General features: G+C 38.2%; 2 protein-coding genes across 4 annotated transcripts in view; both read right to left on the minus strand.

The window, feature by feature from the left end:
- The window catches only part of LOC107571921 (nucleolar transcription factor 1-like), a 13,072-nt gene extending 3,946 nt beyond the window's left edge, over nucleotides 1-9,126 (minus strand). Inside the window, exons 1-15 of one of the 3 annotated variants that reach the window (XM_016258307.1) lie at nucleotides 8,694-9,126; nucleotides 7,776-7,875; nucleotides 4,919-4,969; nucleotides 4,320-4,492; nucleotides 4,052-4,135; nucleotides 3,781-3,936; nucleotides 3,376-3,440; nucleotides 3,170-3,293; nucleotides 2,971-3,081; nucleotides 2,752-2,885; nucleotides 2,259-2,400; nucleotides 2,071-2,112; nucleotides 1,860-1,973; nucleotides 1,573-1,728; nucleotides 1,324-1,470 (exon numbers count right to left, since the gene is read on the minus strand). In XM_016258307.1, coding sequence (XP_016113793.1) covers nucleotides 1,324-1,470; nucleotides 1,573-1,728; nucleotides 1,860-1,973; nucleotides 2,071-2,112; nucleotides 2,259-2,400; nucleotides 2,752-2,885; nucleotides 2,971-3,081; nucleotides 3,170-3,293; nucleotides 3,376-3,440; nucleotides 3,781-3,936; nucleotides 4,052-4,135; nucleotides 4,320-4,492; nucleotides 4,919-4,955 — 1,485 coding nt within the window. In that variant the 5' untranslated portion in view covers nucleotides 4,956-4,969; nucleotides 7,776-7,875; nucleotides 8,694-9,126. Of the gene's footprint in view, nucleotides 1-1,323; nucleotides 1,471-1,572; nucleotides 1,729-1,859; nucleotides 1,974-2,070; nucleotides 2,113-2,258; nucleotides 2,401-2,751; nucleotides 2,886-2,970; nucleotides 3,082-3,169; nucleotides 3,294-3,375; nucleotides 3,441-3,780; nucleotides 3,937-4,051; nucleotides 4,136-4,319; nucleotides 4,493-4,918; nucleotides 4,970-6,435; nucleotides 6,520-7,775; nucleotides 7,876-8,693 lie in introns of those variants that run through there. The other 2 variants (XM_016258308.1, XM_016258306.1) reach the window with 2 other exon arrangements.
- A 2,440-nt stretch (nucleotides 9,127-11,566) lies between these two features.
- LOC107571919 (band 3 anion exchange protein-like) overlaps nucleotides 11,567-17,828 on the minus strand; it is a 10,561-nt gene continuing 4,299 nt past the window's right edge. The window contains exons 2-11 of the mRNA XM_016258304.1: nucleotides 17,262-17,304; nucleotides 16,986-17,170; nucleotides 16,689-16,884; nucleotides 15,852-16,055; nucleotides 14,299-14,336; nucleotides 13,655-13,821; nucleotides 13,111-13,352; nucleotides 12,797-12,966; nucleotides 11,906-12,079; nucleotides 11,567-11,652 (exon numbers count right to left, since the gene is read on the minus strand). Coding sequence (XP_016113790.1) covers nucleotides 11,605-11,652; nucleotides 11,906-12,079; nucleotides 12,797-12,966; nucleotides 13,111-13,352; nucleotides 13,655-13,821; nucleotides 14,299-14,336; nucleotides 15,852-16,055; nucleotides 16,689-16,884; nucleotides 16,986-17,170; nucleotides 17,262-17,304 — 1,467 coding nt within the window. The 3' untranslated portion in view covers nucleotides 11,567-11,604. The remainder of the gene's footprint in view (nucleotides 11,653-11,905; nucleotides 12,080-12,796; nucleotides 12,967-13,110; nucleotides 13,353-13,654; nucleotides 13,822-14,298; nucleotides 14,337-15,851; nucleotides 16,056-16,688; nucleotides 16,885-16,985; nucleotides 17,171-17,261; nucleotides 17,305-17,828) is intronic.

The following is a 17,828-nucleotide window of genomic DNA, read 5'->3' on the forward strand; positions in this document are numbered from 1 at the left end:
GCCGTCATTTTGATTTCGCAAGCGACAACGGTGTACCAGTTCTAATGCCATGGTGAAAGTTTGAGCAAAACATGCTAACTGTTCTGCCTTTGGCTTCACAGACGAGCACAGAACACGGTTTAGAGTCCCAGCCTCAGAGGAGTAGACTTATTGATTTACTTTATATTGCTGCTGCCACACAGATCTAATATAAACATGCAATTTATTTCCCAGCTGTTTACCTTCACAGACATAACTGACTGTTTTTGTAACTCGTGTGTTGTTAACGTAAACTTGAGTGTGAATGAGAACTTAGTTTAGTACTCGCATGCTGTGACAGCCGCTTTCTGTCCGTGTGCACTAAGAAAACCATATTAGATGTTTAAACTAATATGGTTTAAAACGCATGATTTCAGCGCGATAAACATGATAATCAGAGCAGCAGCTCATTTGCATTTAAAGAGACAGGCCCGAAAAAAAGTGTGTTTCTGCTTCCACTTAAAATAGGCATTTTCAAAATGATATAATAAATGATCTGTGGAGTATTTTGAGCTGAAACTTCACAGACACATTCTGGGGACAACAGAGACTTATATTACATATTGTAAAAAGGGGCATAATATGTCTCCTTTAAAGGGACAGCAGTCTATAAATGCCTGCTGCTGTCATTAATGCTAATCAAACAACAAAACACAGCTTTTTATTTTACTCTTAATTATTAAATTTCTGTTACATTCCTGAATACTACCGACTTTATTTGATTTGTAACGTTGTTCTGATGTATTTACCTATGCTTGTAATTTGTGTATTTGTTATTTTTTTTACTGGTTAATCATGTTTGATCTTTCTTAGTTGGGCTAGTAGTGTTTGCTGTGGTATCGAAGAAGTACTTAGCTTTAAGTAATAAATGGAACGCAAAGTTATATTAAAATATTTTCTTTTCTTGCTGATCCGAAAAATTTTCCAATCCGTGACTCAAAAACCGTAATAAGTTCCGAACTGTGAGTTTTGTGATCCGTTGAACCACTAGCTGGTATAACAGCATATACTGGTGTAAAGAAAAGAGTCAACTGGTGTATACTTATCTGAACAGCTATTATTGACTGCTTCATGTTGTCTATTCAGTTTTTGAAAACAGTGGCAGACAATTTTCAAATAAATGCGGTTCATATGACTGTTTTTTTTTTTTATATATATATATATTTGTGACCAAATAAATGCTGCCTTGATGAGAATAAGAAACTTCTAGTCACAAACATTAATAAAAAATTAAACTGACCCAAACTCTTCTACAGTAATGTAAGAAAATGATCCACTGAATTACTTGCAATTCTGATTCCATACCTTGAATCGGGCAAGATAGTCGCCAATGACGCTTTGTTGCCAGATTTCCTGAGCTGTTTTGGGCGTTTCTGGTAGTTTCCCTTTGTCATCTTTGCTCTGTTTTTCAGACTCTGCCTTCAGCGTCATCTCCAGGTTTTTATACTTCTCCTACAAGAAAGATTACATGTTAAAGTTAAAAAACAATTTAGTTGGCTAATAAATAAATGGAAGGATCTTAACATCTCTGGGGCACTAAAGTGTCATGATCACCTTCTTCTTGTCAGAAAGCTCATTCCACATGCGGGCCAGTAGTCTGGTGAGCTCCATGTCAGAAAGATCAGACCTTTCCTGTTGAAGTTTTGGACGCCTCTCCTCAGAGAAAATAAACATTGCAGACACAGGAGGCTTGGGCTTCTCTGTACTGGACTGTAGTGATAACAAAGAGGGAAGAAAAGAAAGAATGGAAGGGAAATAAAGATGTGAATTTGTAGTTACTGTAAGCTCATTTAAATACCAATCCTTCAAGTTACTCAAAAATGACTGACAGGTGAACCGACCTTTGTTTTTGAGTTCTTCTTTTTGGAAGCGGGACTACTGCCTCCACCTCCCTTTTTAAAGCCGCCCATCTTCTGTTCTGACAGTATTCTCTGCTGTTCCTCCTCGGAGATACTCTGGGATTCACAGACAACATGATTAAAATGCAAACCGAACAGCGGCGCAAACAATACACCGAAAGCGGAGTGCCTGTCGTCAAAAAGGTATACTTACTAATAAGTAGCGATTCATCTCAACTTCATATTCTTTCTTTTTCTGTGTAGAGAAGAAATAAAATAAATTATGAAAGAGATAGACAAACTTTCATATGTATCCATGTCATTATTAATGTGTGGCTGAACCGTTTACAAACAGAAGGAAGCATGCGAAATAAAAGCAATCTGCATAAATGTGTTACAAACCTGCTCACAGTGCTTTTGGTAGGCTTCTTTCTCGCTCTGTGTGAGGAGTTTCCAGCGCTGGCTGCACATGACCATACGCTCTGTACTGGGAACGTCTTTCATACTGGACATCAGCTCAGCACAGAACATAGAATAACCATTACTAAAAGAAAGACAAAATGAGAGATGATGAAAAACGTTACTTTAAACTTACCGTACAGAAACTCATACAAAAAAAAAGCGCTATCGTTACTAAAACTATTAAAAATCACTTTCGGCAATTGAATTAAATTGAATAAAACAAGCTAAAATTACTAACACTGAAATAAATTAAATCTAAATTTAAAAATAAAAACAAACCAAGTAAATATAATAAATTATACTAAACTAATACTAACTAAGAAAGATAGATAGAAAGAAAACAAAAATGAACATTTCCAGGCCATATTTCAGCCCCCAAAAAAGAAATCATATTTTCCATAAAGAAAACAAAACTTATTATCAGGTAACTTACGAAGGCGGTTTGTCTGGCCGCCCATCAAACTTGTCCTTGAGGTGTCTCTCTGCTTTGGTCAGAGTGGATTTGACGATGTTCTCCTCCGTCATGTTCAACTCTGGGTGCTGCTGGATGAACTCGCGCATCTTTTCCTAAACAAGGATGGGAAAGATCATACGTTACAAAGAAGCCCACTACTGCTGGCAAATATGCCATATAACATGCAAACGTCTTTACCTCATACAATTTCTGCTGCTCCAAAGACTTTGTGATCCACTTCATCCTCTTCTTGTCTGAGAGCTGTGGCCACTGCTTGCCAAAACTGTCCTTGATGTCTTTGGTAGTCGCCTTGAGAGGTAAAAACAAAAGTGTTTTTCAAATGCATGAAGAAGCCAGCTTCAAATTCTTTAGGAGTGAGAGTGTGTGTAGAGCTCACATCTGGACGTGCTTTGAGAAAGGCCTTCTTCTCATGGCAGTACCACAGTTGCTGGGGCGTCTTGGGTTTCTCTGGAACATTGGACTTCTTGTTAACATTCTCAAGAAGGTCGGGATGATCTTGCCTATTAAGAAACACAAACTCTTTGAGAAAAGCCATGATTTAAAAATGTAAATGTGATGGTAAAGTGTCAGTAAGTCTCTTACTTGAACTTCATCATGCTGATCATGAAAGTCTCCTTTTCTCTGAGAAAGTCTTTCACATATTTCTCCTGTTGACAAAAGGTTCAGTCATAACAATGCCTGATTTGTTGACCGATATAGAAAGGTATAACTCAAAACAATAGGTGATCCAGACCAAACAGAAAATATTTTATTTATACATAAATATATTAAATATATTCAAAGGGACAAAAGAGCAGCCACAGATTTGAAATCCACTAAACACCAGATGAATCCTAAACCTTTAGTTAATATACCATTACAGTATCTCCATAATTTCAATTTCCCATTTGCCTAAAAATCCACATCAATTCCTCTTTTATAGTGGTTCTTGAAAAATTGTACAGACTATGATTTAGTGATGTTTCGTTTTAATTTTATTGCACTCACTTTTTTACGCTCTGGGAGCTCCTTGTATTTTTTGGACAGGATTTTTGTGAGATCTAGGTTGCTCATCTCTGGATGTAATTTAGCATACTTGGCACGTTTCTCCATAAAGAAACGGAAATACGGTGTCAGCGGCTTTTTGGGGAAGTCTGGGTGCTTCTGCAGAGAGGACAAATACACAAAAGTTAGTATTTGCTACCGTTGCAACCGACACAGGGAAAACGCTGCAATTCTTATTCCAAGTTTTCAGCACTGAGCCATTAAGATTGTCTACCTTCAGCTTCTTTCCTTTGTATGGATTTTTGACGTAGTCCTGCGCATCCACGATCAGCTCAGTAAGGGTGCGGAATTTGCGTATCTGAGTGAGGAACAGGAATTTTAATGTGACAACTGCATAATCATTGTCCTATAGCTTGTCACATACAAAGGTTTTTTTCAAATACTAGTATCTATTGATCAACAACTAACACATTTTTGATACATGTTTTTCTAGTCATTATTACAACATACAATTGAAAACCACTGGTTACTGACTAGCGTACCTCACGTGACACTTCCTGCCATTTCTGTTTGCACATCTCCCCAGAGTATGAGTTGAAAGCCACTTTCTCCCAGTCCAAATGGGACTCGGACGTCTTGTACTTGGCCAGATCTTTTTCTGGCAGGTTCCCCTTTATGGCATCCAACAGCTTCAACAGGTCATCCTGCACCCAAACTGTAAGAAAACATAAGGCAAAATAATCTCTGAGAACCAGTAAACATCTTCATGCAAACAAGAAAAGCTTACACATTTGTACTACACACAAAGTTTAAATACAGGTTCACATGCAGTGAGAAACATGGTTCATGCCGAGAGCCATTTGTTTTGCAAGGCAGTATGAACCTACTTATTCAAAGCAACTTACTTTGAATGCAAGGTATACATTTTATCAGACAATGCATTCCCTGGGAATCAAACCAATGATCTTGGCAATGCTCTACTGTTTGAACCATCAATTCAACGGACATTTAGAAACCAAAATTCTCTTTTACTATTTTCCTATTAAAGCTATAGCTATTACCGTTCATGGCAAAAAAAATATGTATAATAATATTAATAAACTATTGAGAACCCCTGATCTAAACGATTCATGTTTCTTACCGGGTTCTTTAGCAGAGGAGTCCATTTCTCCATTCATTGTCTGGAATCACTCTAGAGAAAATGAAATTAATTATGTTAAAGGGGTCCAATAATGCTTTTTTACAAAGTCTTGATATTGTTTTGGGGGTGTACTAGAACAGACTCTCATACTAGGTTGTTCGAAAAACAAATTATTTTCACATATTTTACATTATTACAACACCTCTCTCCCCAGTCTGGCATGAACGACTCGAAAAGTTCCTGTATCAAATGAAGGCCCGCCTTCTGAAATATGAAATGTGCTGTGATTGGTTAGCTGGGCCAGTGTGTGTTGTGATTGGCAGCACTCGGCTCCTGGTCGGGAAAGGTCACGCCTCTTACCATAGCTGCCTGCAAGCTTCAGTGTAAATATTGAGTCAAAATCAAATAAATTTGAGCGCGATTTAAACCCGGATGATTGTAACCACTATAAGTTTGTCTACTTTGGGAAAGCTAGCGTGTCTCCGACATAGTGACAACACTCGTTGCCTTCTCTAGTGCAGCTCAACCAGGTCTCGTCCCATTGGTCAATATTTGTGATATCACAAATCCCGGAAAATATGCGTTGTAGTCCAAACGAGTCGTTCGCTGTAGTTTTTGAAAAGTGATTTCTGTTAAATAAAATATCTCCTTTTGAACTGGACTTTGAGCTTTGCAACTTTGCAGATCTTTTTTTATGCTCAAACAGCAACATTACAGACTAAATAAAGTTGAAAAAGTGAAAAAGCATCATAGGACCCCTTTAAGGATTACAAAGGTTGAGGTAATACGAGATTGAAACTCATACTTCGATGGCTCTAACACTATAGTTTATTATCAATAGTTTTTTTTTTAATTATTATTGAACACTTGCTTAGGGAATACAAAAGTGAAAAACATAAGCCACGGAAAGAAGAGCGAGAGAGAGGAAATAATAATAATAAAATGACAACAAAAAAACAATTACATTAAAAATGTATAAATATGTAAATAAATGGAAAATAATGAACAGATCACATAATAAACACAACAATCTTTCCTACAAAACAAAATTTTTACAAAAACACTAAAAAGTGAGCATACATTCAAAGTTTTAGTTGCCTTTTTGTTACAGGAGGTAGACAAGGATTTAATATTGATCTTAATATGTTCTAGAAAGTGAGAAAAATGGGGGGTAACTTTCATAATCTTGCATTTGTGAATAAGATATTTTGCAAGCAAAATAATCAGGTTGCAAAGAAAGTAAGCATTTTCATATTGCTTCTCAAAAGTGAAAAATCCAAACAGAACATCTTTAAAGTAAAGATCAAAGTCATTATGTATGAAGTTCACAATGAACAAATGTCTTGCCAAAGTTTTCTTGTATGAACAACACAACGCCAAAAAAAAAGCAAGACAATTTATGGTTTATCATCAATAGTTTTAAATAAAAATTGCAATTATATTTTTCAAAATTTAATATCGTGTTTATGTTGTGAAAAATCTTTTTTTTTTTTCTTTCTTAAAAGTGTAATGAGTACCGTGTAGGTGTTTTGTAGGCTAATGTCTCAAACAGGAATTGCTACCTGAAGAGTGGAATTAAAATCCAGCTCGACACATAATGGTTGATGTTCATTACACCGCCCCTAAGCGTTTACGCTCCACCGTGAGACAGAGCCCACTGCTTGTGACGGCTTCAAAATCTCAAATAACTCTGCAGTCGACACCAGCAAGAGCAGCCAATCCGTCTAATCTTCCATTTTGTCTACAGAACTAAGACTTGAAACGGCTTCTCCTGCACTCGGCGCGTTTTTTCGAGGCGAGCGTTTCGTGAAGTCGCTCGACATTGGAGTATATTTTCGGCGAACGAGCGGATACTGGGAGGTGCTACAGGAGGAGGAAGCAGCGTTTTGGGCGATAGCTGCCTGTAGACGGACCTGGATCTGCTTTCGGTCTGCGTTGAGAGGGGGAAACACAGCCAGGGATCATGAGTGACTGCTACAGCATGCAGCACCAGAGTCTGCCTCCAAACCAACGGGGCGCGGGTCTCCGCTTCCGCCACGGACGCGTTCTGGGTCGCCCCCTTTGATTCATAGCGACTGTTTTTAAAATGCTTGAACATGAAGGGCTAGTCATAATCTGATGTCGTTTAGCAAACGTGTGCGCCGACTGAATTAGTCACAAAATGGCTTTTTCCAGGGCGAGGCGTCGCCGCTGCGCTGAATGTGTAATGGCGGCGCGCGAGCCAGCAGAGTCCAGCTTTAAAACAGAGCCCGGCTGAAGCGCATTTTATCCACCATGAAATGTTTCTAAAAAAGTGGATGGCGTGATAACCCGACCCCGTTTGGGCAGAATAGAGCGTTACTACGATATAAATGCTCAGAAAAAACTATTTTGTGGATTTTAATCGCATTTATGAACAAAAGCTTTGTAACGGGGCTCTACATTTAAGACCAAAACACGTCAAAGTGTTATAAGGGTCTATTAAACCATTGTTTAAGCTTAACGTTTTCCATATCAAAACCTCATTCAATTACATAATTGGTGCTGTTTAACGTTTAAAACGGGTTTTCTGATTTAAGTTAACGTACCCAGCTTAATTATAAACTCGGCAACATGTTTTTGTGTCTACACGTGTTAAGAGCTACAAATGATAGCTTAGAAATATCTACAAAATAAGTTTATTGAAATAAAATGTGACCGTGTTAAACCGACCGACACCGGAGCGATCCGGCTGTAACTAGCACTGAATCCCCCTAAAAACCCTGGTGAAATCTGAACCAGCAGTCGTCGAAAATAATCCTAAAATGCGGCTAAAATCAAGTCTCATTATCGGCTGTTAAAAAAGAACGTGTAGCCGGCGTCCAAAATGTCCTCTTACCGTGAAGAAATCTGGTTGTTTACCCCGACTTTCGAGTGACAATGAACGCGGGGTGAAAGCACGGCGTGAGCAGCGCGTATGGCAGCAGGGTCTTCAAAGGCTGGGGAAACAAAAATGAAAGAAATATGCGGTTAATGTCACTGAACACGCGGTGATTGAAGCACAGTTATGACAAGCGACATCCACTCGTTTAGAAATGAATCAATCTGGTGTATAAACGTGTCATTTTAGTTCCCAAGTCACAATAGAAAACGCAACAGCCGAGCGAGCGGACGCCTCAGAGGCGTGTGTGGACTGTTCTAGAGCCGCCATGCTACCCTCCACGCGCGCTGCGAGCCTAATTCACCTCCACCGAGAGGAAGAACAGCGCGAACGCTTCAAAACTCACCCTGCTTGCTCCCCAAACACAGATAACCGAAAAACTGTCAAATGTGATCGCGAACTTTGCTTTCACGGCAAGCGAAAACGAGCCCACACGGTGAGATAACCGAGCTCCCTGAAGGCGAACCAGAGGCGGCTGCTTCTTCCTCCACAAGCCTCACGGAGTCCTGACTCGGAAATGAAGACGACCGCGCGGGCTCCAAACACGACAGAGGTGCCCTTATCGCGCTTAAAAAACAAGGTTAGCGGCTTCTGGAGTTATACTCGGGAATTAAACGAAGGTTGTGGTAGATTAACGGAGGATGTTTTTCCCCCGAGTCACTGCACGGGAAATTCGGGTAAGGCGACCTCGGAATGTACCGTGCCTTGCACCAAGTCAACGCGAATTTCAACGAGGCGGCTTTACAAAAACAAAATCCACGAACGATCTGAATTTTTTTCGTTGCATCCTAAGATTCTTGTTTGTTTTTTTTCTTCTTTTTTTTCAAGGTTTGTTTACCCAACGGTTGGTAGGATGAGGCGCTGGTTCGATCTTACCTGTCGCTGCTTGTGTGTGGAACTGGTGCTGGAACAAGGGGAGGGTTGAATGTTAGCCAGCACTGCGCCGCCGGTCCAGGGCACGGGCGCTCCAGTCCCCGCAGAGCTGAGAGACTTCCCCCCGCCTCCATCTCTCTCGCTCTCCTTCCAGTCAGCGCGCAGCTCTCTCGATCCGCTCATTTCTCTTTCCAAAGAGACATCCGCGTTTTCAGTCTCTCCCCTGCTCGCCGCTCTCATCACGGATGGGTCGCCCGGGCTTCGCTTCCATTTGGATTATAAACTTGAGCTGCCGAGGCGCCCTCAAACCTGCGCCCGCCTGTAGCCTCTCGGGCTTGTTTTGAACGCTTTTGTCTACTCGTGATGATCATGTGAAATGTTTAATAAAAGAAGTGAATTTGACTGAATGTGTCCCTGAGTGATTTACGTTTTGATTTGTTTTTTTTAAGAAAAAAGAAAAGCAGTTTTCTTGAATTAAGTCCCAGTTGTAACTTTTTTTTAAAAACTTTTTGTATTTGAATTGAAACTCCCAAAATGCATGCATGATGTAAAGAGTGGACTGTTTTGTACATTAAACATCTTTTCGGTATTTTCAGTCTGACAGCTACATCTTTTTGTCACGTTAAATAATTAAACCCCACCTTGTCTGTTTGTGGGCGTCACCTGCGCTGTCCAATCAAGACGTTTTGATTAGGAGAAAACATGATTTTCCAATGAGCGCGCTGATTCGTTAAACATCAGCGCGTTTCATTGGATTGCTCTCCCGCTTCCGGAAACAATACCTAGGCCAGTGCTTTCCAAGCTTCTGTCTTTTATCGCACTACAGCCCTATCAGTACACCTCCACTGACGCCAAACCAAAAATGAACTCACTATATATATATATTTGAAATCATTTAGCACTATCAATAACCTACTTGAATGATTCACCTGTAAACAGCATATACTGTGGCAGTATCTCCCTTCAATAAAACAACTTTTTTCATTTATTTTAAGGAAATGTATTTATACATGAAGTCCTGATGGGATATTTGGTAATTGTAATCAATTATAAAATGCCATCCACAGGTCGTGTGACTCTCAAATTTACAAAACGTGCAATACCATTCAACAGTTAAAAAAAAAAAGAAAGAAATCCAGCAGATGCATTAAACTGACCAAAACTTGGTTAAACGTTCATTTGAATGAAAAATAAAAAGTTACAAATTCTATTTCAAATATGTATCTTTTGAACTTTCCATGCATCAAATAATCATGGTTTTTAGACAAATATTAAGCAGCACAACTGTTTTGAACATTGATAATAATAAGAAATATTTATTGAGCATCAAATCAGCATATTAGAATGATTTTTGATTTCTCATGTGATAAATGGCTGAAAATGTCTTCACAGAAATGAATGATATTTAAAAAAATCTATTAAATTAAAAACAGTGATTTTGAATTGTAATATTTCACAATTAGTTTTTACTGTTTATTGATCAAATAAATGCAGCCTTGTTAAGCATAGGAGACTTTTCAAAACCATTAAAAATCTTACCTACTTCGACTCCGAATGGTAGAGTATACTATTCACTGACAAAAATGTAAACATATATATATATATATATATATATATTAATAATAATAATGGGATTATTTGAACCTAGTGACAACACTACATTTTAAGTTTTAACATTTTCTGAAAAAATAAATAAAAATAATAATTCCTCAAAGTTTTCAGAAAAGCAGGTCCAGCTTTAACATGTAAGGAAGCTCATAGGACTCACAGAATGGGCTGGACATTCGAGAAGGTGGCTGGAGAGGGTGGTTGCCAGGGTGGGCCAGGCCTCCTGTGAAGTCAAGCCTGCTGGAAAAGTGGATGTGTTTGCATGTGCCGATGACTAATTTAGAACAGGAATATAAGGCTTGTTTACTAATAATAATTTTAGATGTTTTAAAGAATTGTAATCATTAAACAAAGTCACACACCATAACAGACCAAGCATACATAAAACCAAATATTCATTTATACTCTAAAGTATCAAATCTTTGCAATAGTAACCTACGCTAACATTCTGTATTTGTAAGCCTATAATATTTACAGGTATGGTGTCCCTGAAACATTGAAATTCTAATAAGAAATATAAAGGCACATTTTGCATAGGCATCACCTGTTAAAACAGGATAGGATTTACATTCAAGCTGGTGTGTAGTTGACATGCTTCACACGGACAGGAGATTTTTTTTGCACAAAACCCTGAATACATAAAATAAATAAACACCAGGATGTATAAATCCCAAATGAAGAAAAAAAAAACTTATCAGGCACACAAACACACAAAAGAAAAAATAAAGCATAATGTTCCATGAAAAAGCAAATAAAAGTTAGAAAAGATTGTGATAAACAACTATGGAATGTATATGAACAGTTTATGAATTTTAGGTGTGCATTTTTCTTAAACTTGAATGATATAAAGACATATCGATTGGTTAAGCTAAGATTTGAATGCACAACAGTTAAAAAATAGAAGCAAAAGATTCTCATGTAATGCACACAGTAAGATGAATTCATAGTGGCTTGGAATCAAGAAAGACGTCCAGGGGTTTTTTAGGGTTATTTTAGTCATCCTCATCATCAAATTTCACGTTTGCATCATCTGCATCCAGCTGCAAAAGGATGACATAACATAAGCAGTCACAACATAGAAAAAATACTAATGGCTATGGAATGTATATGAACAGTTTATGAATTTTAGGTGTGCATTAATTCTTAAACTTGAATGATATAAAGACATATCGATTGGTTAAGCTAAGATTTGAATGCACAACAGTTAAAAAATAGAAGCAAAAGATTCTCATGTAATGCACACAGTAAGATGAATTCATAGTGGCTTGGAATCAAGAAAGACGTCCAGGGGTTTTTTAGGGTTATTTTAGTCATCCTCATCATCAAATTTCACGTTTGCATCATCTGCATCCAGCTGCAAAAGGATGACATAACATAAGCAGTCACAACATAGAAAAAATACTAATGCATAGGTGTGAATGAGTGTTTTTGACTGAAAAATAAAATAATTAAGGAAAAAATATCAGTATAAAACAATGCATTATGTGTACAACATGAAGGGTTCATATAGCACTTTTTAACTTGCTTTGTTTTCTATTAAGACATGGTGAGGGAAAAGTTCATGCAGAAATGCATAGGGGTCTCGGGCCTATAAAAGAGATACTTACACATTTCATTTCCATGATAGTGAAGACGTGACCGGTCATGCACATTCTCAGAGGGATCGTGAGGATCAGGACAAAGGGCAGAGCAAGTGAAAATGCACTAGATTTTATTGCCCACAGAATCACCAAACACATCACCTGGATCACAGTGTACAAGTGCATATGCATAGTGGGCACCTGTAGAGAAACACAGAGAGAGAGAGAGAGAAATCGGTACTGTAGATGGATGGATCAATAGATCGACAGATTGACTACATGGCCAAAAGTATGTGGACACCTCCTTCTAATTATTGGGTTTCACCCTGCACTACTTAGTACTGTTCAAAAGTTTGTGATTTGATAAAAGATTTTAAATTACGTTTTTTTTTTAAAAGAAGTCTTTATGCACACCAACACTGCATTAATTTAATCAAAAATACAGTAAAAACAGGAATAGTGTGAAATATTACTATAATTTAAAATAACCATTTTATTTGAATATATTTTGAAATATAATTTATTCCTGTGATGGCAAAGCTGAATTTTCAGCATCATTACTCCAGTCTTCAGTGTCACACGATCCTTCAGAAATCAATCTAATATGCTGATTTACTGCTCAAGAAACATTTCTTATTATTATCACTTTTGAAAACAACTGTGCTGCTTAATATGTTTGTGGAAACTGTGATACAGTTTTTCCTCTTTGATGAATAGAAAGCTCAGAAGAGCAGCATTTATTTGAAATAGAAATGGTTTGTAGCACTATAAAGGTCTTTATTGTTACTTTTGATCAATATAAAACATCCTCGCTGAATAGAAGTATCAGTTTCTTAAAAAAACTTGGACGGAACCCAAACTTTTGAACAATAGTTCACTTCCATATAGCGTGTATGTGTGTCTGTAATTAAATCTTACCCGGGTGACAAATGGAACAGGAGGGTGATGCTTTTTCGGTGTAATAAGCAGAAGCATACGGTCCCAAAGCTGGATGCCACTCAGTGAAGTGATGCCCATATAGAGAAAGATCCCAAACAGAGCTGTCATAGGTATCATCTTCAGGATGGGCTCCATGAGAATTGAGACCCCTGTGGGTAAAGAATTTTTTATTATTCTGTGTATTGTCAATATCATTTAAGTATAATTATGTTGATTTTATTTTTTTAATGGCAAATAAAATCTAATTGTGTTTATTAAGTATCATTATATCAGATAAAAGGCTTGGAACTCACCAACCATCACGGCCACCAAAATACCACTGACTCTTTGTTCTATCACACGTTCAATCTGAGGTCTGGGGCCTTTGGTCATGACAGTCAGGGCGTTGGCATGTGTGACAGATCTCACTGTAGCAGCACTGAGCCAGGGGGCACCAAAGATAGAGGCAGCTCCTCCCAAGAACACCAAAAGGAGGAGGTCCAGATGGAAACCAGAGCCCTTGACCATTTTTCTCTCAGGCTTACTCACGATCAGCCTGGATGGTAAGGAAAAGGTGTGAGGTTAAGGCAGTAGCTACTCCAAAATTTGGACTTCCAAAATCCTTGCATGAATCTTCATTTTATCATAAATTATAGTAATATTTTACAGTATTCCTGTTTTTACTGTATTTTTGATTACATTAATGTTGGTGAGCATAATAGACTTCTTTCAAAAAAAAAATTCATTGTATCTTCTTCTGTATCTTCTTGCTGTTTTCTTTATAGTGAAGATCTTCTAGCATATGTGTCTTCACCCAGTGTGAATTTAAATGTGCTCTATTCTGAATATCACACTCACGTAGTGATCTGGGACTCAAGGAAAATAAGGATGAAGACCAACAAGGCAGGAATAGCACAGGCAAACATCATCCAGACAGGGAATGGCTTCTTCTCACCAAATGGGCTGATGATCCAGCCTCTAGCAGATGTGTTGGACACGGTCAGCCCCTTTGGCACCACCAGTTTCTAAAGCAGGAAGTTAAAAAACACATTTACCATGAGACACATGAATGAAACTATCCATTCTACTGTTCAAAACCCCAGATTATTTGAATCCATTAATGCTATGGGTCCAGATGCATGAAACATGGTTCTCTTCATTAGCTTATTTCACTAGGGAGTTTGTCGCGCTGGGTCAATTCTCTATTAAGATTTTTTTTTCTTTCTCAAAGTGATAAGTTCAAATCTTTCAACAATGAATTTCTTGTTCACACCAGATTAGAATTTTTATTAGTTTAAGCAAATTCTATTGAGTTTTGGCAGTTGCGTGCAAAAGATAAAGTACAGCTGTCTACAATTTGCAAATAACTAAATGCACATAGCTTGCTGAGCAAAATTGATGAGTTGATTCTCAGTAAAACTGTCATACATAGCACAATCACAACCATTTTTGAACATGTAGGAACAGCCCTACACACCAGTTCATGCAACTTGTAGTGTTACATTCTGTAAAGAGATTTTTTTTTTACTGCCGTACTTGACTTCAGAGATAAGAAATGTGTACAAATGGACATGCAAATACGTACACCAGATTAGAATTTTTATTAGTTTAAGCAAATTCTATTGAGTTTTGGCAGTTGCGTGCAAAAGATAAAGTACAGCTGTCTACAATTTGCAAATAACTAAATGCATTGGAAGGCCACAAAGTAGTTTCGCTTTCACAACACCCAGTGTCTCCACGACATGGCAGCGGCAGCAACAATACTACAGCCAGAATCAAAGTTACACTTTGTACTTTACAAGTACTTTCTTTGCGTGAACATTTGGGCGGCGTTATGCAAACCTTCCCACATCGTGACGTAGATATGTGGGGGCAAGTTAGAGCGAGCCGTTTTAGGTAGGCATGGTTGACTCTTAACTTTTATAAAGAATATCTCTATATATTTGAGACTTTAGTCTTTGTAACTTTACAGATCTTCTTTATGCACCAACAGCTTGTAACACTCCAAAGAGAAAGGAAAAATTGAAATCGCATCATATGACCCCTTTAAAGGTTCTTCATGGAAACAATTTTTTTTCTTACCTATCATTTCGCTTCAGAAGACTGGTTCATCAGCTGGGGTCGTATGGATTACTATCATGTTCAGTTTGAAAGCTTTTTTAAGCATCAACTTGTGTACGTGGCCTTGTAACACTTGCATTACATGGATTCATCCTGTCTAGGTGGGCAGTCATTGGCCACAATAAGATAAAATTTGGACCAGATTTTATACTGCAAGTCAAATGCTAATTGAGGCTTAGTTATTTTTCAATGGTGTGATTAGTCTATGCTTGCAGTGAATGTACTCACCAAGAAGTCCTCCGAGTGTTTTAAATACAACTTAACCACTGATTTCTATTTGTGTCCTCTTTTGGAAGGCCACAAAGTAGTTTCGCTTTCACAACACACAGTGTCTCCACGACATGGCAGCGGCAGCAACAATACTACAGCCAGAATCAAAGTTACACCTTCTTTCTTTGCGTGAACATTTGGGCGGCGTTATGCAAACCTTCCCACATCGTGACGTAGACATGTGGGGGCAAGTTAGAGCGAGCCGTTTTAGGTAGGCATGGTTGACTCTTAACTTTTATAAAGAATATCTCTATATATTTGAGACTTTAGTCTTTGTAACTTTACAGATCTTCTTTATGCACCAACAGCTTGTAACACTCCAAAGAGAAAGGAAAAATTGAAATCGCATCATATGACCCCTTTAAAGGTTTTTCATGGAAACAATTTTTTTTCTTACCTATCATTTCACTTCAGAAGACTGGTTCATCAGCTGGGGTCGTATGGATTACTATCATGTTCAGTTTGAAAGCTTTTTTAAGCATCAACTTGTGTACGTGGCCTTGTAACACTTGCATTACATGGATTCATCCTGTCTAGGTGGGCAGTCATTGGCCACAATAAGATAAAATTTGGACCAGATTTTATACTGCAAGTCAAATGCTAATTGAGGCTTAGTTATTTTTCAATGGTGTGATTAGTCTATGCTTGCAGTGAATGTACTCACCAAGAAGTCCTCCGAATGTAATGGCAGGCGAAAGGGCAGCGAAGTAGATGAAGATGACAGCAGACAGCACCTGAGGGTCAAGTGCATCGGTAAAGTCACTAAGGTAATGCTTGTAGCGGCGTTTTATGTCTTTGACCATACCGCCAAACGGATAGCCGGTGCGAGCCAGTGGATCGTCCCGTGGCTTCTCAGGTCCAGTTGGGGCTTAAAAAAAAACAATTCAACAATTAATTAGAAGAAATTCCAGATTTAAGACTAGGACAGCCTAGACAGATGCAGAGGAGGACTGTTCCATGTAGCCATTATTGATAATTCTAAACTGCATATAAATACATGTTTGAACTTTGAAGGGTATTAAACCCTTAAGATGTATACAGAAAAAACATACTTGTGAAGTATGAAGAGCCAAAAGTATGAACATGATTAGATCTTAGTAATAAAATATTATTGCCTCTTCCATGATACATTTGTTGATATTTTCTTCATTTGCAAGTGGATAAAAGTGTCTGCTAAATGACTGAATATAAGTGTGAGTGTAACTACATTAAATATTTTGCAGTAATGACAGACCAGCATCCTACACTAAAATGAAATAATTATAATTAAGTCAAATTTACATCTTGAAAAGGCCCAGACCTAGATTGAATCTGCAGACTTTTTTTTTTTTTTTGCATTTTCTACACTGATTCTTTAGGAAATCTGCACAGTACTGCAGAATGTAAGGAGCTGAAAGCATTACCAAATTATTTAATAAATATCAGACTATTTATATTATTTAATCAATAAAATGAATACAGTGACACCAGTATTACCATGTCATTATATATAAAGCCTGACCTTTGCCCATGAGTCGGGTGTCATATGGGCGGACTCTCTCACGTAGCATCTTCTTCTGAAAGTTAATGATTTGCTTCAGCATGCTCTCATCCTGGATTTCTGTGGGTGGGATCACAATGCTGCAGTCCATGAAGTCTGCCATGGCATTGGTCAGATCCTTCTCGTTTGTAGCTAAGTAAGCCTCCAGAGTGAAAACCTGTTTGCAGGTACAGAATCAAGACGAGACATTATAAAATAATTCATTTTATTTGATCTATTTAATAACATTTCAGTGTTGAGTCCATAGCTCCTCTTTACCCAGTCAGTCATCAGCGACGCCATAGCCCGGCCACTCTCATGATAATCCATGCCACTGTAACTGGGGCCCACGAGGAAGAAGACAAAACGGACTGGAATTGGAGCTTCCAGAACCCCTTCCATCACCACTGAATCCCGTAGACGTGCAAACGCTACCACTGGTTTCTGGAGGTTCTCCACCACACCTTGAGAGTAGTGTAGAAACAAGGGCATGAAATATGCTGTATAATAAAATAATAAGTGTTCTTAAAGAATAAAAAATGAGTGTACCGTCACCTGATAAAACCACAGAGGCCTCCACACGATCAACCATGTCTCGCTGAGGAGGAACAGAACAGTCCAAAAGTGAGTAATTGAAACTGGCAGAGCATTTTAAATTTAAAACAGGTCTGGAAAATCGTAATGTAATTACCCATTTCTTATGTTTATTTGGAGGCTATAGGTTTTTAGTTGTTATTAATTTGGAAAAATGAAAGGACGGAAGGATAGTGTCACTGTGGTTTTAACAAGTAGGACACCCTAGATCAAATTCTTTTGCTGGTCCTGGAAAAACAGTCCTATCAAACAATCATAGTCTTCCTCCTAACCATTAACTAGCCTAACATTAAGAGGGAAATGATAGGTGATAAACTATACTGTGCCCTAACATCAGCTCTACCCTTTTCTAACATTGGATTGGTTGGTGGGACTGTTGCTGTAGGACGGGGTGCAGAACTCAATTCTTGGAGTGCCACAGCCCTGCAGAGTGTAGTTCCAACCCTGCTCCACCTCACATACCATGTAGTTTTCAAATAAGCCTGAAACACTAGATAGATAGATGGATGGATGGATGGATGGATGGAT

The sequence above is a fragment of the Sinocyclocheilus grahami genome, unplaced genomic scaffold (assembly GCF_001515645.1).
Source record: "Sinocyclocheilus grahami isolate Dianchi unplaced genomic scaffold, SAMN03320097.WGS_v1.1 scaffold1669.1, whole genome shotgun sequence".
NCBI classification, from domain to species: domain Eukaryota; kingdom Metazoa; phylum Chordata; class Actinopteri; order Cypriniformes; family Cyprinidae; genus Sinocyclocheilus; species Sinocyclocheilus grahami.